General features: G+C 41.0%; 2 protein-coding genes across 2 annotated transcripts; both read right to left on the bottom strand.

The window, feature by feature from the left end:
• Positions 1-1,632: 1,632 nt before the first annotated feature.
• mpzl3 (myelin protein zero-like 3) lies at positions 1,633-13,194 on the bottom strand. The gene is made up of 6 exons (XM_061073385.1): positions 12,792-13,194; positions 10,142-10,308; positions 5,743-5,956; positions 4,074-4,230; positions 2,857-2,926; positions 1,633-2,617 (listed from the first exon to the last, which is right to left on the bottom strand). Exons 1-6 carry the CDS (start codon positions 12,859-12,861, stop codon positions 2,537-2,539), a joined length of 759 nt encoding a protein of 252 aa, XP_060929368.1. The 5' UTR covers positions 12,862-13,194; the 3' UTR covers positions 1,633-2,536.
• A 6,754-nt stretch (positions 13,195-19,948) lies between these two features.
• On the bottom strand, positions 19,949-23,996 carry LOC133003639 (myelin protein zero-like protein 2). The gene is made up of 5 exons (XM_061073425.1): positions 23,948-23,996; positions 22,722-22,891; positions 22,130-22,340; positions 21,553-21,724; positions 19,949-20,111 (listed from the first exon to the last, which is right to left on the bottom strand). Exons 1-5 carry the CDS (start codon positions 23,994-23,996, stop codon positions 19,949-19,951), a joined length of 765 nt encoding a protein of 254 aa, XP_060929408.1.
• Between the last annotated feature and the right edge of the window lie 551 nt (positions 23,997-24,547).

Genomic DNA, 24,547 nt, shown 5'->3' with positions numbered 1-24,547 from the left:
AACACCTATAATACCTGTGGGGGAAAAATGGGAACGGAAGCTGCCGTGACGTCAGAAATGAGAGAGTAATGACAGTTGAGCAGATTTCACTTAGCAGCACTGGAGAGAAACCACAGCTGGGAATCAATGAAAACAACAATTGAACACCCATCCTCAAAGGAAAGCCTCACAATAAAGACACGACTAAGATGTGTATGGCTGACTGGCTAAACATCACAAAGAAATCTGTGCTAGTGAAGTGTGAAGAAAAGGATTCAGTCTCATGAGTCTTCTTGTTACAAACTAATGTAATGATAATAACAACCCTAACCCTAGTATTTCTGCTGTTTGTATTAATTGCTCAGAAACCCCATCATTGAAATATCATACTATGTCTCGAGTTTTTGTAAAAGGATGAAGCAATTGGAAGTTTTGTCTCTGCCCTGGGGTAAAAGATTGTAGGTTGGATATCAATCGATGGAGCGCCAGCATCTACACCAGAGGTTGCCTAAAGCAGCTCCTCTCTACAGTTTATGCTGAGCAGGCACATCAGTCTGCTCCCCTCAAGTGTCACTCTTCATAGAGCCGACAACAAATTCGATTGTGGTGTAAAAAGTAGCTGTGCGCAGGTTTTCTGCTTATGGCAACAATTCAAAATCCTGAATGCTTACATTTTCATAGTTAAAGAACCAAAGATATGTGTTGTTTATATGTAAAATTAAACAGGGTGCACCCAGGATCTATATAAAATCAGAAGAGCATTCAATTATTCTGGAATATGGAACAGGACAGATACAGTCAGGAATACAACAGTAGTCAAATAGTACGAATAATCTTTATACTGCTTAACATATTGTCATAAGTAGATTTATTAATTTACTGTAAGTGTCCATTAGTTTGGATGTGCAGCTTCCGAAAATATTCCCCTTTTAACATGAAGAAAGGGGGGGGGAGAGAGAGAGAGAGAGAGAGAGAGAGAGAGAGAGAGAGAGAGAGAGAGAGAGAGAGAGAGAACACCTTTTAATAATAAAATTAATAATAGTAATAATAGAAAAAAATCATTCCTCGAATCCAGGTAGTGAGATGTCAGTGATTCTTGTCCTCAATCAGTTTTCTAAACACATTATTTTCCTTCTGACTGACATCAGTAAGTTGTTGCCATGGTAGTTCAAACGAAGAGGGAATGATAATTGTTTCACAATGCTAGGTGTGAATTATTGAAACCTGAATGCGCATGAATGAGAGGAATGAGAGGAATGAGAAAAAGAAAAGGAATGACACAGAATGAGGACTGGTGCCTTTCATTGGTGGCTTTTTATCCGGTCTGTTCTTATGACTCTCGAGTCCCACGACCGCGTAGATGAGACAGATGCTGCTGCAATTTGCGAGAGAAGCTTGGAGACTCAAGCCTGTCCTAAGAGTTTTTAAAGGAATATTCAAGAACTCATAAATAGTGGAATAGACCCATTCATGAATAGTGCAACAGACCAAACACAGCGGGAGCAGAGGAGACATGGTGGCTGTTTGCTTTCCCCTTTACAAACAAATGATCTCTTTTGGTTAACCAATGTAATTAACTAATTTTGTATATGAACTAGCTGGAAGCATCGTTTTGTATCGTCATGTTCATTCTCATACAAAGCCACAAGAAGCTGCTCATAAACTATTTATTTCAGCAAAAACATTTCTAAAAAATGAATCAACACAAGCAAGCTATGAATCCAAAACCAAGACTCAGTCCAGACATCCCCAAAGTATAGTAAGATGGCAGACACACACATTCACCTCGGACATGTAGTACAGTAATATACAGAGGACTGAGGATATTTCAAATATACTTTATATACAGTACTATAGCATAAATAGTATCAAGTGGTTGCAGCTAATGTTGCACATCAATTTATTTTCTGTCCAAATATTAAGAATATAAACAGAAATATTTCACTAAAGCTCAACAAAGGAACGGACACATTTCATAAAGCCGCTTTGACACAGGCAATAAATTAGACAAAACAGATCTATCTCCTTCAAAATAAGAGTGAAACGTTGAAATCATCAAAATATAAAAATAAACAGTCTATGTGTTTGTGTCTGCATGCACTGGGTCAGTTTTTAATGGGCAAGATGATCCCAGCTACTGACCTGGACATGCACAATAAACAAATAATATCCAATCAAAACCCCGGACTCTGAGATTTTATTTAGAATTTATACCTCTGCTCTCCCAGGGCACATAGGCATAAAAGCTGTGAAGTGGTTTTGGGAAGCTTTTAGAAAATTTCGGGGCTTGTGAACAAAAGGTAAAACAAATTATTGCTAGACTGTATTTAATAGTGTGAATATCATGCTGTGCACAGATAACTCTGATCGTCTTTATACAAAAATACAAAAAGGGGGTCACCACAAAACGTAAACTCCATCACCAGAGTGGCTCCGTGAGTGGTTGACAGTGGCACAGACGACATGAATCCAGCAATGATTTCCATTCTGTAACTCCCCTTTGTCAGGGAAAAGTCCAGATTTCAACTCAGGTACAACTCTCAACCACTAGGGTTCTCTAGAACTGAGACTCGGCATAGCGTTCATCCACTGGAGGCTTCTTTTCTATGTCGTAATACTCCTCTTCATCGTCTGAGTCCTGGACAAACAGAGGAGCAGAGAATGAGAGCAAGCCATAAAAAAACACACACACACACACACACACTAAATAACTACATTGGAAAAAAAGGATCAATATTTAATACACCATCAGGTCCCATCTTCAGACATAGAGGGCATATAAAATTAAACACGTGAAAAGGATCTGGCAGACATGTCTCATTAAGTTATTTATGGGCTGGATGACAATGTGCAGTGATGAAATGTTCTGTACTGTACCATCAAATATAGGTCACAGCATGAGACCCCCTTTTCTTTGACCCCCGGTGGCTGGACGCCATACTCGTCTCTGATGAATTGGACAAAAGCAATGTTCAATAATGACAACACCCACAATAACAATGAAAAAAACTTGTTTGTTATATTTTGACACGGTATTTATGTTGTTCTTGGGATTTAATGAACAAGGCTTTTTCATTTTCATTATATGTCACATAACACACACACGGCTAAATACTGGGAAATTAGCTTTTTCCTCTTTTGTGCTGAGAGTCAGATGAGTGCAGATAAAAGCTGGATACAGGAGGGGCTTCATGTGAGAATGCAAATGTATGAGTCAGTCGTTTCAGATATTTTCAGGCCAGAACCCTCATAAAATGTCCAGGAAATGTTGATCCCCTGGAAAATGTGAGTAAGAGTGGTGACGTTTCTTCCACGCACCAGACACACGGCTGGAAGGATACAAATAATTGGGGATGAAAAAGAGGTGTCATAAACGAAAAATACGCATACTAAGATGTATACTTGGAAATATATAAACATGCAGCGAAACCCATATGTCATATCCTGGCTCCTGATTGCTCCTAGCGACATCTATAGGTTTCGGTTGTCTATCTGATCCATACAATCTCCTCCAGCATTCTTCACATGCGAAAGAAAAACTCAGGAGTTCATAGATTAACCACAGACCTGGATCAATGCCAAGGTACGCATCACTATGTTCTTTTTTTAAATTTCTAGATGAAAGAAGACATTTTCATAGGGTCAGTGATAGGCCTCAGTGTGAGACAGAGAAAGCAAGAGAACAATGGAAGGCAAAGTAAATAAATAAAGAAGAGATTCTGCAGATTGATAGAGTTGCTCCAAATGGTTGTAATTAATGCAACATGTAAAAGCATATATATTTAAATATATTCCTGTGTTACACAACTCAAAATAGCAAAATGCACTTCCTGTGTGGCTTCACACCTCAGGGTGTGTGCGTGCTACTCGGTCAACCCGCCTGTAGATCTGATCGTTTCAGATTTTACTGCTGGACGTCTCATTGATTCACAGCACCTGTCTTCAAAAAGCACATTCTTATTTAAATTTAAATTCTTCAGTAATCTTTATCAAATTAGCAACCCAGGAGAGCATATATAACCATCAAGGCCTGCAATAACTATCATTACTCCCCGGAGACCCTCAGCAGTGATTGGTTGAATAAATCTACTCACCCCTCCGTGACCTCTATGGGTGATCTGTAGGCCTTTGATTGGCTGCGCTTCTTCTTGGGACAGATTATCCGTCCAATCAGAATGAGGGTGATGACACCAGAGGGGAGGAGGATGAAAACAAGCAGGACGGCAACATCAGAGAAGCGAATGCTGACGGCTGTGGAGAAGGTAGGAGGTCACAGGACCTGCATTAATAAGCTGTTCATCACCCCACATGTACATGACATCATATCATGATATCATCCACACTTAAAAAGCATTCATTATACAGATATTAGCTGCTCACACCATATACAGAAAAAACTGTTAGTACTGTGTGTCACTTTGCACTTGCAGTAATTAAAGTCTAACCAATTTAATGGTAGTGAACAAGCAATTACAAATTCAGTAAACGTGTCTCTACTACACATGGTGTTTTGTGTCTTAGCTGGGACCAGTGACTTCCTAATTGCCTGGCGCCCAGGACATTTTAAAGAAAGATGAGCTAGTATGCTTTAGCAGTGCTGGTAGTCACTCTACTTACACCCCCTTCACAACTAAATTAGTGTGTATACGAGGATTTTTAAACACGAGTACACCCCACTAAAGAAAGTCAAACCACTCCTTTCCTATCGCCAGTAGAAGAGTTTGTCTTTTAGTTTCCCCCCCCCCAGTTGTGTCATGTTTGACGTCACAACCATGCCACAAACTGGGTGGCTCTCTCATCTCGCGGTCTGGTCAAATGAGAGGGTTTACCCGGGTGTCACCTTTCCATCACTGCCGATGGGAGTCCATACAAAATCTTTGTCTATTGCAGAGTCATTTGACCTGAGAGTGAATTATGATTGTTTGCATTCCCATTGCAAACTGAAGCCAGCCAGCAAGTGGTAGTGGGTTTCTGATCAGTGGAAAAGGGGCTTTTTCATATTTACCGCAGATATGAAAGACTGATATCTATATTACCCTTTCGACAAGAAAATCAAGTATCAAAATATTTCCCTTAATATACTTTATTATGATGCCTTCTACAAACGTCTACAAACCTACATATAGCACTTTGTAGCCTGGCTTTCTTAAAGAAGATTGTACTTTCTTGATTCTTGTTGTTCTGGGTTTGTACCCTCATGGTTGAATGCACTTTTTGTAAGTTGCTTTGAAATGTAATGTAAATGCACGTCAAAACCAGTTTACATCAGTAAAAGTAGGTAAGTTATATCTGATCATTACTCCCCCACTTCTTCCCTGCATCTAACCAGAGGCAATGTGCTGTGAGCAGAGGCAGGCAAACACACAGGCAACATCATGACAAGCTTATACAAACACTGAAGACATGTTTGGATTAGTCTGCTGCAAAAAAATATGGGTCTGGCAGTAGAAGCTACTTCCTCCCAGTGCAGACTCTGCATAGTATACAGTTTACAGTTTACAATCTATTGTGGGGCAAAGCCAAACACAGAAAACTCGGGGGAAATCAGAACAAGCATTGAGTAGAGTGTGAACCTTTAGGCATATGAATTTTAATCAAGAATGCATCGGGACTACATTATAAGAGTCAAGATTTGATTTTGTAATACACCGATATGTTACCTGCATTCAAGCTAGCTTTGAAGAGGCTGCAGGAGGTCAAATGATTGCGAACCTTTTATTGCGAAATGTGGAGAATTTCCAGCATATGTGTGTGCAATCCTACCTTTTGGTGTAACTGTGAGTACTGTGTGTGAAGTTGGGGACCCGTGGACATCAGGAGGGTTTCTAACTGAGCATGTAAAGGTCCCGTTATCGCTCAACGTGGCGTTGATCAACGAGATGGACGCTTCCCCTCGCGCCGGGGTTCCCTGCCACTGGATACGACCAGCAAACTGACCGTCTGATGGAAGGAACGCCTTCGAGGAGAAGTGGAAAAACTGAAAGAAAAGAGAAAGACAGTTAAACTTGCCATCGTATAATACAAATATACTTAACACACAATGCATTGACTCTGTGACTTACACAACTGGACAGATAAAAGAAAACACTTGTGTGAAGTGATGCACTGAGACATTTCTTATTTCACTGTCTCCTCTATGATATTAAATGTACCATAAGAGTGAGTTCTAGAGTTTTATTTCATTAAATACATTTTGAGTTAAAAAGGTCAATGAAGAATAATAATTTATTTTCTAGTTAATATCTTCTGTTGATAAATATGAATATAATTGGGTGTAAATTGACTTATATCTTAGGTCTTTCATAGCAGAATCATTGTTGTGTTGCTGTGCGGTCGGGGTGTTATTGTTGCTCCCCCCTGCACATGCAAAGGGCAGAGCATTGGAACCAATGACACTAATGACACTAATGACAAGGTATAATTCTAAAGCAGCTCCAGAGCATTAACACAGCACAGGAGAACAGACCATTCCAAACAGGCAGGTTTAGAACAGACACTGCACTAGTATGAATACAAATCTGATCAAGTATTAGTCTGTTTTCAACAACTAAACTCCATACCGTCATTACTCCCACATCAAGCTGACCTCTCAAAAGCAAGACATGTGTGGGTGGTGAAGTGGGAATGAAGATACAGTATATTTGTCAGAGAGTTAATCAAGGATTTGTGAGTTTTCTTTTTTTATTGATTTTTGTAAGTCCCTGATTAGTCACCACTAACCATGAGACTAAAAGGATTTAAAAAAAAAAACTGAACATAGAAACAAAACGAACGACTGATTAGTGATGCAGGCAAAACGATTTCTTGCCACATATTCTCTATTGTTCTTGGATACTGTTTTTGTGCTGTTTTATACCATTTGCTTACTTAAAATACATTTAACCTCATTTTAATGAAAGCTGAATAACAAACTGTAAGACGACACTAGAGAAAAGAAATAGAAAAGTATTGTGCGTGGCACCGATCCAAGGTACAGGTATCAGAATCAGAATACATTGTAATGATCCCCACAGAGACATGTTTTGGTCTAAGCAGAGGAGAAAGCGTGTAAAGTAAGTAAAGTAAGAAGAAATATCAACTCAGCTTATTGGATAATGATGCTCCTCTCACCACCACTTGTTGTCAAATTCACAACCATGTTAGATTCAACAGTATGTTGAAATCCAAATGCCACACAAGATGCCTTCACTCACATCCCACTATCAAACCACGTGCACCTGAAACTTCACAAAACATTCGGTCATTGCAATGAGAGAGAAACTATTTGAGCTAATATTGATACAAATTACTCAATTGATGGATTCAAGCGGATGTGCCATGTCAGCAAGTTGTGTGCATACCTTTGCCAAGGCCCAACAATCCCCTTATGAAACCACATTTAAATCACTAGATCCACATCTTTATTTGGATCTGCACCAAATTGCAAAAACTTTTAATATCAGTCCCCTAAATATGCCAGATTTTGCTCATTAAGATCCATGATTTGTTCTCTGAGAAATCAATCAAAACAGACACTGATATAGCTTTATAGTTTTACAGCTGTGTGTCTATCTGAATCATTTTCCTGAGAGAGCGACTGTAAAACCTGGTCGGAGATAAAAAAAACACTCGTATCTCCCTGCACTGTTATTCATCCATGACTTATCATTTGAGGACTTGGCATAGCTAAGCCTACACGAGAGCAGCTTGAAGTCAGTGTCTGCTCGGTCTGCAACAAACATGTCAGCCATCTTAAATTTGTGTAAAAAACTGCAGTAGGACAACGACAGAGACACTTTGAAACTGGGGCCACCTACGCCATAAATCTGAGACATTTCAAACAAAAGCTTCCACTGACTTGACAACATTAGCTTTCACATCTTCATAATAGATTTATTTTTAGACGTATTCAGCAGAATTCAATTGCCTAATCCTCCAATTACCATCAGCTCCCACTGATATTTGATTGAACATCCAGCCTCTCTTCTCCAATCTACAAAATGTATTCTCATCAGGGCTGAGGTAATTATACAAACCACTGAAGCACTGCAGCACTTCGGATTGACACTAAAGCTTTGGCAGCAAAAATTATATTTTCTGACGGAGCTTTTCACATGCTTATTCATGGTCTCTCCCGGTGTGATATACGACTGGGAGGGGGGGGGGGGGGACACATGCCAAAAAAACTGGCCAAAACTCTAATGAAATTGGATGGAGAGCAAATGCAGCCTTGGAAATTGAAATTAGAAACGTCCAGACTTGGTTCCATCTACGGATCAGGAAACTGGCTCTCATTATTTATCAGTGATAAAGAGAACAAACGAGCTGGGGTTGCTGTGAAAGGATATGCCGACAGTTTGTGGTTTTGTCTTACCGACACGCCTTTTTATTGTAGTTGTGCAACTTAGTGAGGTATCGCCCCACTATCTGCTGACACATGAATATACAAACTAACACTGATATACCATGCACTCCTTTTCCTTCTCCTCCCCCTACACTCTTTAAAACAAGACAACTGGATCTTAATGACTAAACCAACAGCACTCCATATCAGCACGGCCACAAAACATTAGCCTCCACTTAAGTCTGAGTGCTCCTATAGGAGATGATGGCATATACAGTTGCAGCTACCACACTATGGATTTTGTGCTCAAATGCGATTTCGCAGAACCACACATCATGGCTATCCTCAAGTCCAAATGGAGCTGCTTAAATTATGTGGCTGAAGCTGAACCCAGACTGCCTGTGGGGTTAGAGGACTGAGTGCAGTTATGGGGGGGAATGGAAACATCCGAACGCATTTCAGGACCACAACGCCGCCACAGAGGAAGGGGATTTAAGGTACCTGACCAGCAGGGGTTTCCTGATGAAGCCTCCACAAGACGCAAAAGCATGTGCTGGAAGGTGGCGGGCTGAATACAGGATCCGCCCGGTGATGCTGGTAGAGGAAACTTAATAATGTATAGAGTATCTATATTAAAGTGCAACTTGGGCTAAGTCTTCTTAGGGGTATGCGTACAGGTGAACATGTAGGTTAAGATAAGTCAGAGGGTCAAAGAAGAAAGCATAAGAAGTCACATAGCTGTACACAATCTGTTTGAGATCTAAAAGATTAAATGGAAATAATATAAGGCTGCAATCATGCTGAAACTCAGACATGTTTACATTGCTAATTATTTTCTTGATTATTGACTAATCCTACACTGTGTTAATGTTACACGTATACATACACTCACGAACTTGAATACGTTAGTGTCAAAAGAGAATATGTATTACTCTTTGGTCTACCAATTAATAAACGTCATATGTTGACATTCATATTCACACCATTGTAGATCAATATCCATTCTGTGCATTGACAAAAGGGTAACCACTCTTCTAAGTAGTTATTAGTCTCATATTCAATGGTTATGTTCTCAATGGTTTGTTTGAATTGACAGATTTTAAACTTGTGTTTCTTTTGAATTTGCAGCTTTTCCAAGGTATCGGCTCAAATTTCAATGTGCTGCTTTCTCTTACTGATTCTAATGAGAATAAAGGCTTTCTATTCTAAACTCTATCATCACGTGTTTAACTGTGATCTTAGGTAGTTATCTTTACTTTTCTACTACAGTGGATAAATAGGGATCACGTATTTTAAGATAAGGACGACTTGCCAATTACACAATGGCTGTGTTCCGGCAAGAAAGATAGACCATCTTTTGACCAGTGGATAAAAGGAGTTTTAAGCTCACAATCGATGGAACAAATATGACATCTATGAACAAAAATTTTGATTCGATGGTAAACAGCCTAAAAACAGTATCACAAAATGTTTATCTCTCTTTCTCAAAGCAAAATGTATCGTCTTGAAATTATTCTCTTTTTGAGCAGTAGTCCAAAATACCAAAATATTCCCATAGCGGGCTAAGAAAGGAAAGAAGAGAGGGTGGATGAAATGAGTCTTTGGCATTTAAAAAAAATATATATATATATATATAAAAATTATAAATTAACCCTGCACATATACCACTTGCCAATAAATTGCCTGTCTTTCAACTAATCAATGTCCTTGACAAAGTAAAACTAAGTAAAACTAAAACTCAACCTTTAGAACGGATAGACTTCGGATAGACATGTTAATTAAAACACCTCCTGCCACCAGGTCTATAATACAGCATTGTTCTGATAAATGTATACTCACTGTCTGTGGTGGGCCTCCACTCTGGGGCCTGTAAGACCAGTCGACAGTCATCTTACTGGTTGGCCTGCTGGTGGAAGTGAACGCACAAGACAACTTGACGGCGTCCCCACTGGACGCATGGACTTCTGCCGGAGAATTCACCAAGATAGAGGAGACTAGAGGAGGGACTGGAAGTGGAGAGTAGAAAGAAGGTCAGGGATGATATGTGATATGTGCATATTTTAATGTCAAAGGTGTTCAGGAAGAATGAGAGCAAGGAAGAGAGCCGAGGCAGACAAAGACAACACATGGGAGTGACATTTTACTAATCTATTATATAAGCAAAGATGATAGCATCTACAAATACACACACACTGCTGTAACATGAGGCGTCAGCAAAGCAAACCCTCCTAGTAAACACTGAACTGAGAACAGTCTGATAGAAGTTTCCCACAGGCCTTGTTGTGTTTGACAGACTTGTTGCTACACCTCTTTCTGATCAGGGACCTTCACTTCCACACAAAGCTTCTGCTCCTGTGTTTGTCACTAGATGTAGATCTTGTTACACTTCTTTCACAACGCCAAGGGAGGCCGACCTGAGCTGGTTCCACAACTCACTAAAGACACAGACTGCTTCCAGAGCCATGATGACTGAATTCATATCTAATGGAAAATATGGAGCTAGACTCTACAGCCATATAAGCAGCTCTGTGAGACTAAAATACACAAGTGGTGCTTTGAGCTGACCCCCAATACGACATGCTAACAATTACAATGCTAACATGCTGATGTTCAGAAGGTGCAGTACTGCTGACAGCATTGACCATTTCAATTTAGCTAGTTAGCACTAAACACAAAGTTCAGTTAAGAAGATGGACATGCAGGTGTTTGTCTTAAAGCAAAGTACTGGTGAAACTCTCATGAGGAGCTGGCACTACATGAAAAATCAGGGTGTCACAGAAGTCCACAGAATTCATCCTGACGGTAGCAACACCTTAATTAAATGTCATGGTATTCCTTCAATTACCTCAACATATTTACTCCAAAAACCGAAGACACCCACCTCATGGCTGCATTAGAGGCAAATAAAGCCAGGGGATGATGAACATCATGGGATTCATCCTCTGGGAACCATGAATATCTGCAAAAAATGTGGCCCTCCATGAAGTGGATAACATTTTATTTTAAAAACTGGTGGTGGTGCTGGATGAAAAGTTGGCAAAGCACTAAGGGCATTTGAATTAATCCCCCTGGGACCTTGAATAAATTAAGCAAATTTTCAACTCTCTATCAAAAGGCTGTAGAGACCAAATTATTGCACCGACTTATCAACTGAAAGACCCTGGCGCTAACATTGATACGAATCAAATTATTATAACCTTAAATGTATCACTGTGTTCATGGCCTTTAACATGCTGCTGTATTTGAGCATCAACACAGCATCAGAGAGTTTCACACACAGTCTTTCTGAGCATAAATGAAAGCCCATCCCATTTCAAAGCAAAGGCCTCAAACCATCTTCTCACTGAGGACCAACTGAGAGCAAAGTAAGCCCCGGCAATCAGCAGATATATCTGATCCTGGACTGACACCACTGTTTCCATCAAAGACCCCACAGCCATGATGAGGACAAAGTTTATCTGACGGAAAATAGTGTGAGAGATATCATGCAATCAGCCAGAATCATCTCCAAAGACCCCCAGGGTGAGCGGCTCCACAGCATGAACAACGCTATCAAGTAGAAGTGGATATCAAGCAAAGGGGCCTTGAAAGCCGAGGAGCTCTTTAACTTGAAGACAGGATAGATGCTGTCAATCTGGAGATAAGCAGTGGGACTGGGAAGTTGGAAGCTCGTCAGTGGTGATGCTGATACCGCTGACAACAAAGATATCTTGACATTTATATTTAGAAAACAAAAAATAAACAAAGAAGTCAGGAGGACAACAACACCCTGCTCACAGTGTGGCTTGTGTTGTGACTGAGCAACAGACACACTGAAGCCATTTGGACAGATGTTTTTATGATGATACCTTCACCAGGAGACAGTTTAGAGCCCTTTAAATGTGTGTAATCCTCGGTGCAGGGACAGCTCCTGATTTACAAGTTGTCTGAATCCGCCTGACACCACCCTGTGGGAACTGACTTGACTCCTAAGGTCAGGTGTTGACATATTCCCACAAAACTAAAATAAAGAATTGACAAACAAATATGTCTTGTGTTTGAGGCACAGCTCACTTCAACTTCCTCGTGAAGTTCACCACATGTTTTACATGGGGAAGTTGTGCGTGCGTGCGTGCGTGCGTGCGTGCGTGCGTGTGTGTGTGTGTGTAACGCACAAGACTTGAGCCGTTTTATTCCCAGATGTGGATTCATTGTCTGTCACTTACTGGTAAAACTAGGGCAGGCTTAAAATGGCGTTTGAGTGCAAAGAGCTGTAGACTTTACTCCTCAGGAAACCTGGTCTTCCCTTTGGGTTTTATTCAAATGAACCAAGTGGACTGTAAACTTGTGTGAAAACTTCTAACTACACGTCAGTAAAAGTCTCCTGACTACCAGGTGACTGGCAGCAGCCGCCTGCTACATGAACCAACACGGAGAACAGACCCGGGTCCTCGGGTGAAACTTGTGAAACCATTGAAACATGCCAGCGGCGTCCCGTGTGTTTACTCACCCGAACAACCGAGCGCACACAACAGCCACACCACGGTCACAGCGGGGCTCCCCTGGCGCAGTCCACGCATTTTAGTCCGCGACGATAATACGAATAGTTATATAATAATAATAATAATAATGGAGGAAAAGACGGAGCTGCGTCAAGGCGCCGGTGAGCTGCCGTCCATAGTCTGCGGAGTCATGACTCAGAGTGAACGCGGCGGAGGCACATTCCCGATCCTACCTGCCAAACAGGTGTATCAGGAAGTGGAGCCGCTGCTGGAGCAAAGGGAGTAGAGCAACAATCACTCCACAGCTGAGGAGGAGGAGGAGGAGGAAGAGGAGAAGATACTGTGATGGTCACCTGTCCGCAGAGGGATTATAATCCAACCAAAAACCACCTCTGTCCGCCACCTCAGAGAAGACAACCTGTGGAAGCTCCTCTCTGACACTGTGTTACAATGAATCCTGCAGGTCATCATAATGAGTAACTTTCTTAAAGTAACAACAAAACCTTAAATAATGATTTACTATCTGAAAATATTGACTCAATAGATGAGTCCCTAAATCCATTGATGTCTTTGTAACTCTTATTGATGATTTAGTATCTTAAAATAATGACATGGTATCTCAAAATAAGGATTTATTATCTTAAACCAAAGACTTAAATTTAAAAAAAAACAACGACTTGGGCTACTATCTCAAAATAATGACAGAACTCATAATAATGATTTACCATCTCATAATTTTAATTTACTTTCTCATAATTCCCATTTCTAATCTCCTAATTTTGAATTAGCATTCCTCTTTCTCTGGCACAAATGTGCTTGCATTTTTAACAGTTACCAACACTAAGTTGTTAAAATGTGCTAAAAGGACTGGGAAAGGTCACCTATTTGAAAAAAATCGAAACCATTGACTATGTTGGCAGTTTATTATGTAATTAAACATTAAACCACCACTATCGGTACTACTGCATTCTACTATTGCTACCTTCACAAGGAATATATGTTCAGGTTTGCTGAAACTTTTAGGCCAAAAGTTGTGCTACGACTGAATTGTATTATAGCCTACTTATTGTACATCACTATTTCTCTCTTTTTAAAACTAGTTAAGAGGTTAAATCCCATGTATTTATGTAGTGTATACCAGTGTGGATCAACTGTTGTTGTCATCTGCCTTTTTTAAACCATTTTATCATACCAGCATCATCCCATATGCTCTGCTTTTTGGCCATAGACAATATTTTCCTGAAAGTACTCATCCATTAATTAAATTCTATTCTATTCTATTCATCATTACAAAGACAAATTTATAATATTTTGTACACTCTATTTATACCAATGAGAGTACCAACACCAACAACTGTCACTGGGAGTTTATGGGGCTTTTACTTTACTGCTACAATGTTATTATCATCAGCATCATAATATGGTGTCATATGGTTTAAATTACTGCAGAATATAATGATGTAACGTTCTGTTTAGCTGATATGTTAACACTGCCTTCACAAAGTCGGCCCTCGACAAGTCACTAGAGAAGAAAAGAAGCTCATGTGAACCCACCGTGTTGAGGCCTGAGGCCCAGGTCCTCCTCGCGTTATCTCCCCAGTCAGCTCCTCTGCAAAACCATGGACGCTCTCATGGGTCTCCACTGCTATTTCTAGACATATTACTTCACAATCCCTGTCCCCGATCTCTGTCTTCTCTGCTGTAATTATCCCTAATGGGAGAAGATATTTGTTTTACTAGTCTTTGCTGGTTCAGTTGCACTCTGGTGTAGGGCTTGTATATCTCCTCTCCGTGTTTGTACAAAGTCCTTTTGAAGTTTATTTACATCTTTATTTGGTCGGGATCGTCGGCCACATCCTCGCATCCATCTGGTCTGCCAGGAGCGTTTCCTCAATTCTGACAGGAGAGGCGCCGCAATCGTGTTGCATAACCTCATTTCATTTCATGACACATCAGAGGATAGCAAATGAGAGCAGCATCCCCAATTACTGTGGGCTCTGCTCCCTGTAACACAGTGGTGCAGCTGTGTGCCACAGACTGAATCAATATTTTGACAGAATTACAACGTAATGCGTGAAGAAAAATATTGTATTAGAGTTGAATAGATAACAATGTGGCGTCATGAGGGGAAAAAGAAAATAAGCAAATTGTATCGTGAAAACTAATTTAGAGTCTTGTGCTGTTAATGAATTCATTAAAGTGAACAGGCTACCTTGATACTTTAATGGACTATATGACCATGTGAAAATTAATTCTGTGAGATTTGATTGGAGGATAAAATAAACTGTTAATTATTTATCTGTTACCCTTTGACACAAATCCAACCTCCCAGATGTAATAGAGTACACATTTCTTTAATTCTTACCTGACCCTACTTTGATTTAGGTGTTTGGCTCCTTCCAAATCAAAATTATTTTGCCAACCTTTGTGAACATCCTCTGCTATATGAGATAAAGATGTGGTAGAGTGACACAGGCGTCCACCTCCCTGCATCCATTCACAAGTACAGTGTTTACATTGTACCTGTTAATAATATTTTGTAACAATTCCCACGCTGAGGCAGGGATATCACTTCCTCTTTGCTTGAATAGATACTGAGGGAGCATTCGCAATTACTGTGTTGCACAGTGCTGCATTGTGTTAAACCATATTATAACACTATCTGCTTTAATTTGATGGAGACGCCCCATCCTCTGTTTGGAAGATAAGGTCCTATGGCTCTTACCTGGATATGTTCACACAGATCTACTATGTGTTGTGCATTGTGAGAGTGAATACAGGGGTTCTCTGTCTGGTTACAGTAGCATGTTCTCAGTTTCAGCTGAAATCGTCTTGTACAATGAAGGCTCTCCCCACTCGCTGGCTGTCTGGCGACTCTGATCAACAAGAGACCTCTTCTTCTGTTTTCAACACTAGAGGGGACTAATAACGGTGAGGGCAACAATTATCCTTTTTCAAAAGAAATCCTGAGAGTCTTGCAGTTTATTCATCTGTTTATATGCCCTCTATGTGCTAAATAGTTGATGAAAAGGTAATCTCAGGGTAATTTAAAGGTTTCACAGGCAGAGAAACATTTGTTTTGCCTGTCACAAACAGGTGAGGCAGCATTACTCAGCAGCTTCAATAGCTATAAGAGGCTCCGCTCTATACGACTCACCGAGGCAATCAGAGCCTATACTTAAGACTGAATGGATGAGTGTTTGTGTGCATGTGGGTGTGTATATGTGCGTAGGGAGCTGCATCTGTCAGTCAGTCAAACATTTGGTCTCATAGGTACAGTACATGCCAGTGAGTTGACTTGCTGCAAACCTGTTGTTCCAAGCTCATGCTTTTGTGTTTTGTGCACCCACCCACACACACACACACACACACACACACATAGACACACACACACACACACACACACACACACACACACACACACACACACACACACACACACACACACACACACACACACACACACACACACACACCTTACTCTAACCTTGGTGTACTACTTGCCTAACCCTGACCTAAACCTAACCTTAAAACATGTCTTCCTCAGAATGTAAAGGGTGTACATTATAGGAACTTCTTTTTTTCCCCCTAACAGGTTAAGGAGTTCCCATAATGTGACCTTAAACAGATTTAGGTCCCCACAACATCAGTGATACCTTGATCAAACAAAAACAAACACATACACATATTCGTGTACTACTATCTTAGTGAGGACACTCTTTGGCATAATTAATTCCTGAGCCCCTTAACCTAACCTTAAGCATTACAACATAATTCCTTAGGGTTAGGGTTATAATTCCTTACCCTAACTCTGAGGCAAAACTTAATTTTGACCCTACCCCTAAAAGCAAGTCTTAACCCTCACAGAGCCCTTTGACAAACTTACGACCAGAAATGTCCTCACATTCCCCCCAAATTCTGACTTTCCCAAAATGTCCTCACTATGTAATGTCATTACTCAAAATGGTCCTCACAAAGATATAAGTACAAGTAGACATGGGCACACAAGTGAGGGTGTGCAAAGGATTTCAGTGCTCCTCCACAATACTGTGCCAGGTAAGACCTATCCTGAAGTGTGGAATGCAGATTGGACCGAGAGAGAGAGGAGAGAGAGAGATGAAGCAAGACACATAACCAGTAATACAGGGAGCGGGAAGGACATATTCAGAGTTTCCGTTCCTTTCTTTATGAAACAAAGCCCATATTAATATCTATTCTTTTGGGGAAATGGTTGCATGTGTTGCTATAATAAACACAAAATGGAGAACAATACCTTATTAAGTGAGTCATGAAAAAGGAATGGTTGAGAACAGCTCTCTCAGGAGTATTGCTGTCATACTGGAGAAGTGACAGTAAAATGGTTGGATGTTGATATACATAAAAATATGGGTAGATGCAGTCATTTATGGTTAAAATTTAAAATGTATGGTTCCCTTTTTATGGGATATCAAGTACTAAAAACTTCATGAGGAATGATAATGGTTGAAGCAATAGCTAATATTGAGCTGGTGTTCCACCTGATAGCTCAGTACTGATTATTTTCATTTTTCCCCCCAGTCTGATTTCCTACATATCCCAGAATGCCTTTTGGCAACCCCAAGAGAACAGGAAAGAATGTGTCACACACAGGTGTGGTTCTGTTTGAGTTGGGTGATAGAAGTGATGATAACACAGTTGCAATCAAGGAAATAAAATCACATTCTTACTCAAAATACAAAATGTACCTCAAGGTGCACTGCATTCTGGGTAAATTATAATGTTCTTAATGAAGATAATGACTTGTGTTTTTTTCTGTGTTAAACATTGACGCCTAACCTGATTAGCCAGGCTATGCTACAGAAAATATAACTCATATGACTGTCATACTTTTTTTGAAGCAAAAGCTCTTATGATTGCTAATAAAATAAGCCTTGAACATCTGAACATGTTCATTTCCACACCCACTGACACGGTTGATTATTGAGGAGGGAGAATCATTTGAAGGCCGCTGTTCCAGCTCTGTAAGATAAATCCAAAGAAGCTTTGGTGATTTAAATGAGATTATCTAGAAACATCACTGTCGTTTAACCAGTTCAACATTATTGCAGATGTAATTATTAAGCTTTGGATAAACACACCTCTCGCCTACCCTGTCCCTCTTTTGAGTGTTAGTCGTCCATGCTCTGACCCCATTTTAACACACACACACAAACACAGTCTGTCACTCAGTTACTAAATTTGGACCCAGAGGGACAGACTTTGATCAATGCACACACACACCCACACTCACTCACTCACTCACTCACTAACTCGCACAAAGGTGTGAGGCAACATATTCATGGGCATGAACGATATCATCCAACAATCAGACTTAAATCACACAGGCAGCATAGCTAACGTGATATATATTGAACCTGTAACAAATTAAACAAACATTTCCCACTGTAACAGGTAAACAAGCAAAGCTCTGCAGACACACAACTGGAGATAGAACATTAAAATAATGATGCATAATAAATGCTGGATAATGAGTTTCCTCTCTTACATAATAGATGAGTTCTGTCAAATCACGTCAAGTTGTGTGTGATTGTTTGCGTCCGGGGCCAACTGGTGTGTGTGCACTGATCGACTTTGTGTAGTGACATTTATTTGATTAAAAACAGAGGATTTAAAGGCATTTTTTATTAGAAAACCTTGTCCTTATAAAATCTCTAAATCAAACAGTGACATTAAAAAAAACAGTACAAAATACTTCTGGTATTATCTATAAAAATAGGAAGGAAAGAAAAATCTACAAACATATTGGTCAGTATAAGGTCACAAGTACAAAATTCTGTCACAAAAAGAAGACAGTTACAATCATTTGTTAGTAGACGGGATGCACTCACAGATGCACGGTGCGGGAAAAGGCTCTCAAGGACGTTTTGCATCAAAGGGTTTTCAGATCTGACTGTGCACTCCCAAACACAACTCAACACAACATATTTGCGTCTTTGTAGCGCACCGATCAGGTATTTGGGCCTCCAGGCTAAATATAAGAAACATTATATGAATGCTTTTTTAGTCCAGGTCATCTGATGGGAAGAGTTGTAAGGCCCTTTGCCTTACGAGGACAACGGTGATTTTAAAAACTCCTTTGTCTTGTCTTCGTCCATTACAGGGGAATTCGATTACTTTTCAACCTGGGTCATAAACGTGTGTAAAAAAATTTGCACTTAAAAAAAACTTTTGGAATCCATCCAGCAGATCGACTCCAGTAATCTCCTTGGGCAAGTGCGACAGTCCACGAAATGTCCAATAAAAGTGCTTTTTCCATCAATAAATGGCGGCAACAAACAGAGGAGGGACAATTAGCTGCTGCACGGTTCACAGGGACTTCTCTTTCTTTCTCTTTAAGAAAGACATGTGTAATGTTGCCAGACTCTTCCAAGAATAACAATCTGAGCATTTCATTATTGAACAAAGCACTTTGAGTGGACATTCCATGAACTGCCGCGGTTGCTCCTTAAGATTGCATTTTAGCCACGGCTTGTGGGCCGCCAATAATTTAGGGGACAATTACACATTTTACGCTAGGTGTCTAATTTCAGCAAACATCGCTCATTTAAATATAAAGGGCTGTAACAGCAGCCAACAAGGTCCTCAGGCTACAGTACTTCCATGCCAGGATTTTGGGGTGAAATCCATTCCTCGTTACAGCTGATTTCTATTTTGACTTCTGACACTTAACAAGATCACCCTTGAGAAGACCAGACAGTTATCGAACACAGTAACACTCCTTTCTCATTCACGACAGTGGCCGCACCAGCTTCAGGATCGTCACGCCCCTCACTTCATAAACCCTGCTGCTTTTATCCAGCATGTTTTCCCCCACATGAATATTTTTGGACTCTCTCTATAGCAGTGTTGTTGTAGTTTAAATCTTGCTCAAAAAGCTTTGATCATTATCAAAACCATCCCTCAAATTGATTTGTTCTTGTTTGGAATCTTTTAAACAGAACCTTCTTTCCATTTTCCTCCAATTCAGTAACAAAGTGCTAGTCTCTGACACTGCAGCAGCACTCTCTTCATTTGGCCTCAACTCAGCAGAACCCTGGAATTAAATCCAAGGGTGCCATCTGGGCTTCCCTCCAGCGAGCTTACTGGCTATCTTCACATCAGTGTTGCTGTTTCTGTGGCCACTTCCTCAGTCGGAGTCATCGTCACCGTCGTCTTCGTCGTCTGAGCTCGGGCCCTCGTCCTCTGAGGAGCTCGGGTCATTGGTGCTGGCCTCTGAGATCATGCCATCTGAGCTGTCAATCTCTAAGGACGTCTCTGACATGTAAAGGTGTATGGCCCTCGATGGGTGGCTGGGACAAACGCACAGATTGGACAGGGAGATATCCACCAAGGAGAGGTATGAGCAACATAACACACAACCACACACACACACAGCGATGTGCATTCATGCTTGACATATTTGTGAATTATTTATATACATGCATGAGCATAAGTCCCACACAAAGGGAGAGGACAAAGACAAGCAGACAGCTACACACACACACCAGAAGGGACAAAGGGTTGAAATCAGTCAAGGTTAAGTCCCATGTTGAGAGCAAAGGCCGGCTTAAAATATCTGTTTACCCATCTTCATCTGATTTGGGTAAAATTATTTCCTTCCTTTGCCAAGTTTTTCGGTCAAAGATTCGGTTTGGAGTCTGAATAAATAAAGATTGTAACAAGATCACAGTCAAGTTGTCAACTTTTCCTTGAGAGGCTTGGCTTTTGGAGTCCGGAGCAAACATTACCACAGCAAGGTAAACAGTATAGCACCCAAAACAGAGAGATCTGAAAACCCAATAGAAGCAAAGAAGTCCCGCATGTCCAGAAGAAGGCAGTAATGACAAAATAGCTCATTGTTTGAAACAGACAAAAGGCCTTCATATATGGTAAGAAAATGCAACTTATATTAAATGTAAATATTATAGAATAAAATGTAGAATTATTATTGCAGTTAATTATGTGCTAGTTTTTTTCATAAAAGTATGAAATGTCTGTTTCCAACAAATGATCATCATCATGTCTTGATTGCTTTCTTTTGCAGCAGCTACAAAAAACATTCTTATAACACCACAGGATCTTAGCAAAATACAGCGATACTACTTAAGCAATGAAACAAAATGGAAATGTTGTTGAATAGCTGACATATAGGACCACCAAAACTAAAGTTGATAAAAAATCTTTGATTTGTTTCCTGTCATGTGGTTAATGAAATTACGAAGTTATGAAGTTATGAACCTGTTAATTTATTGTGTCACAGTTTCTATTGTTTTGTTGAAATAATGTATCATACACAGGACTTGCACTGCATTGGTATGTGGGAGGGGTTCAAATGTATTAGTAGGGAAGTAAATTACAATTGCTGTTCTACATCTGCATCATCAAAACATTAAGTCTAAACAGGAAATGTGTTTGGAAGTCCACTTAGCTGAACGAGAAAAGACATATAGATACACAGACATACTGCAGCTTTCCACCCAAGGACACATCTTCATTTTATTTCTGCTTTAATGACAGCTGCCCATCGATTGGTCCAGGTTGGGAGCTGTGGCCGGAATCGCGGTGGGAGAGGAGGGAGGAAGTAAAGTGTCCAGTTTAGAAATAGAGCCCCATGCCCCAAGAAAGAGCCACCGACCCCGAAATGCCCTGAGTCAGACGGCGAGAGAGAGAGAGATAGACAGAGAGAGAGAGAGAATGTGTGGCTCCCCCTGTTTCTCTCTCTCTCCCCCTCTGTCTTTCTCTTGGTCTTACCACGCAGTGGGATCTTTTCTCTCTTTACGGGGAGCTTCCTCGCTCCCCTCCGGCTGCCTCTGTCTCCGTTTCTTGCACCTCCTGCAGTACAGGATGAGCATGATGAGGAGGACCACTGCAGTGATGCCGCCCGCGATGGCCAAAGCCAGATGTAGAAGTTGGGAGAAAGAGGCTGTAGGTGAGAAGGAAAGAAAGGAATCCAGACTGAGATATGTTGCTACTGCTCATTGTGTATTTACACATGATTGTCTTTTATACATTCACGAAAAAATAAATTTTAACCAATTGGTCAGTCACTTTGGTCCAGAGTGAAATATTGTATGGACCACTGTTTATACACACATTCATGGCCCTCAGAGGATAAATCCCAATGACCACGGTGCCACCCTAACATTTCCTCTCACCTCTAGCACCAGCATGAAGTTTATATTTTGGAGGGTTGAGTTAAAAGTCGAATAATGCTGGCCATTAAATTTGGCACATGTATTGGAATGACCAGAGTTCTTGGCTGTAATAAAACAAGACAATATTCATATTGTACATAAATACATTACTGTCTGAGACTAAATCTGCCAACCTGTGGAGACGACACGCAGATGAATCTCTCCAACTGATCCGTGGACATCCGGCGGATTCTTGACCTGGCAGATGTAAGTGCCGTTGTAAGTGAACTTGACCTCTTTAATTATGATGGAGGCGTCTTGGCCCATGATGTCACCGGCCCAGGAGACATGCTTCCTGAAAATGCCCTCTACAGGAGGATAGGGTCGTTCCTGGTAGTGGAACACCTACAGGTGGAATTTGAAGAGCAGATTTGCTTTTAGCAACAAAAAGCCAGCAAGTCACAGCAAAAAAAAAGGCTAGAGCTGCTGGGGAAGGAGGATATTTTATTCTTAGATAGAACGACAAGACAAGACATGAACCCAGATCTCATTATGCGCACACACACTCACTCACACTCACACACATACGTACAGAAACACAGGCTGTCTTAGATACTCCGTAGGGAGCCCGATGACTCACCAACTCCTCTCTCAGTTGGTTGAGGGGGTGGATCCGCCCTGACACAATGCGGGTGGTTTGAGGTTTGATCGCTCTTTCTTCCAAACACACACACACACACAAGCACATACACACATATACACACAGACACACACAAACACACTCACCGATTCCTCTCTGCCTTTTTTGAGGGGTCTAAAGCTCCACGAGATGATAGTTGTTTTGGGATTAATAGGAGAGGAACTCTGAAATGTGCACTTGAGACGAGCGTCCGTCCCGTTGACTGCCTCCATTTCCCCATATGTGTATATACGCATCCCGCTGACCTGCAGCACGCCTGCAAAATACAAACATATAGCACAGCAGCAAAGGTTACTTTCAAAGAAGAATGCCCTGTATCCAGTAGCAAAATCAATACATGCATACATACATAGCTTACACGAAAGCGTTTGAAAAGAAACACAAATAAATGTACAAAAATACAGAGCAAAAGATGAAGTTTGAGTTCACCCTCATCAGTATTTCGTGCCTTGGGTGTGCATGCAGTGTACCAATTGACCTTACCTCTGCCTACGCAGAGCTGCTGCAAGAAAAATCACTAACTCTGGAGTTGTCGCAGTATCTGTGTGCATAACACACTGAAGCCCTATAGACTGGTCCTAAGGCTGAACGTATACAAGATTAGATCTGCCAGCAGTAAGTGAACTTCCTGAATAAAAATCTGCTTCATTACATCTCGAAAGTCCAAACTGATTTCAGGTCAGCAGGCTGATTCTGTGACACTTAATGAATAATAGCCACTTTAGCCATACTACTGCAGCAGAGAGGCGAGGCTGAAATTGAAAGTCTGGTGTATATTATATGGATATGGACTATATCAATCTTTACACTATGTGATGGACCTATTAGATGGAGAATGAATGGACTGGAAGAGTGGACAGAGATATTGGCAACAATTTGGCTCTTACACATAATGATGGATGGAGCTCCCCAGAGTGGAGTGAGCACCAACACACATGTACAGTACACCGCACAGAAACACACGCACACACACACACAAACACACATGCATGCCCCCTCCCAAGCAGAGACATTCTTCAAGCTGCCTTTCTGCCTGGCAGCTGGTCAAAAACACGTCAGAAACCAGACGATCATGTCTCCCTATTGTGTTGTTGAGTTTCTTTATCAAGTCAGATTCAACTTTATTCTGAAGCAGCCCGGTGAGAATGTATGTATGAGACTCTGTGGATGTCTGTGGGCCTGCTGTCCAGTTCAGATCAGCCCGAACTATTTATAGGGGGAGCTCCATATGCCACAATATTATCAGGAGCCATGTCTAGCCTTGGTAAGTCAATGCACTGGCACAAAGCCAGTGTCCATCTGCAGAGCTCACAGCCAGTGTGCTTCAGCGGAGCCAAGACTTCTCCTGTCGTCGTCAGCATCCTGCATAGGAGGAATCTGCAGAACAAGTTGAACACTGACTAGGGTTGTCACCTCATATACACGTTTCATCCCCGGCTCCAGTTTTACTGATCAGTCAGGCTGCATCGGTTTAATAAGATAGATAAAGGTTGTACAATAAATTCAACAGTTGCTTTCTGAAATAGATATTAATCGAATCTTTAAGGACTTCCGCCCTCAAAAGATGAATAAGAATCCAGTCCGCAATTTATAATGCAGGCAAAGTAAACTAAGTTGGGCCGTCCCGATGCTAATTGGTAACATACCCAAAGGCTCCAGACATATAAATAACAAGTCATGAAAGAGGGCAAATTGGGCCATATCCCTTCCCCTGCATTATAATCACAGCAAGCATTAAGTCTGGAGGAACTGGGATAATGTCAGCGGGGTTTTGGCTCCTTTGGCAACGTGTTCTGTTCCTTATCAGACTGGAAAGAGTTTCCTGTGGGCCCGGGATGAGAGAGTGGGGCGACCAGACGGCCCCCCTCACACCATTAAACAGACAGGTTCTCTCTCATCGCCAGGTCCTGAC

The sequence above is a fragment of the Limanda limanda genome, chromosome 6 (assembly GCF_963576545.1).
Source record: "Limanda limanda chromosome 6, fLimLim1.1, whole genome shotgun sequence".
Lineage (NCBI taxonomy): Eukaryota > Metazoa > Chordata > Actinopteri > Pleuronectiformes > Pleuronectidae > Limanda > Limanda limanda.
Note: the sequence above shows the minus strand (reverse complement) of the source record. Positions and strands in the feature narration are given on the sequence as shown.

Coding starts and splice junctions, on each gene's coding strand:
- LOC133003639 (XM_061073425.1), bottom strand. CDS start 23,996: ATGCTGACGACGACAGGAGAAGTCTTGGCTCCGCTGAAGCACACTGGC. Junction 21,725..22,129: donor TCTGCGTGTCGTCTCCACAG/GTTGGCAGATTT, acceptor TCTCACCTACAG/CCTCTTTCTCCCAACTTCTA. Junction 20,112..21,552: donor AGAAAAGATCCCACTGCGTG/GTAAGACCAAGA, acceptor CGTTTGTCCCAG/CCACCCATCGAGGGCCATAC.
- mpzl3 (XM_061073385.1), bottom strand. CDS start 12,861: ATGCGTGGACTGCGCCAGGGGAGCCCCGCTGTGACCGTGGTGTGGCTG. Junction 4,231..5,742: donor ACTCACAGTTACACCAAAAG/GTAGGATTGCAC, acceptor CCTTCTCCACAG/CCGTCAGCATTCGCTTCTCT. Junction 2,618..2,856: donor GCTGTGACCTATATTTGATG/GTACAGTACAGA, acceptor CTGTTTGTCCAG/GACTCAGACGATGAAGAGGA.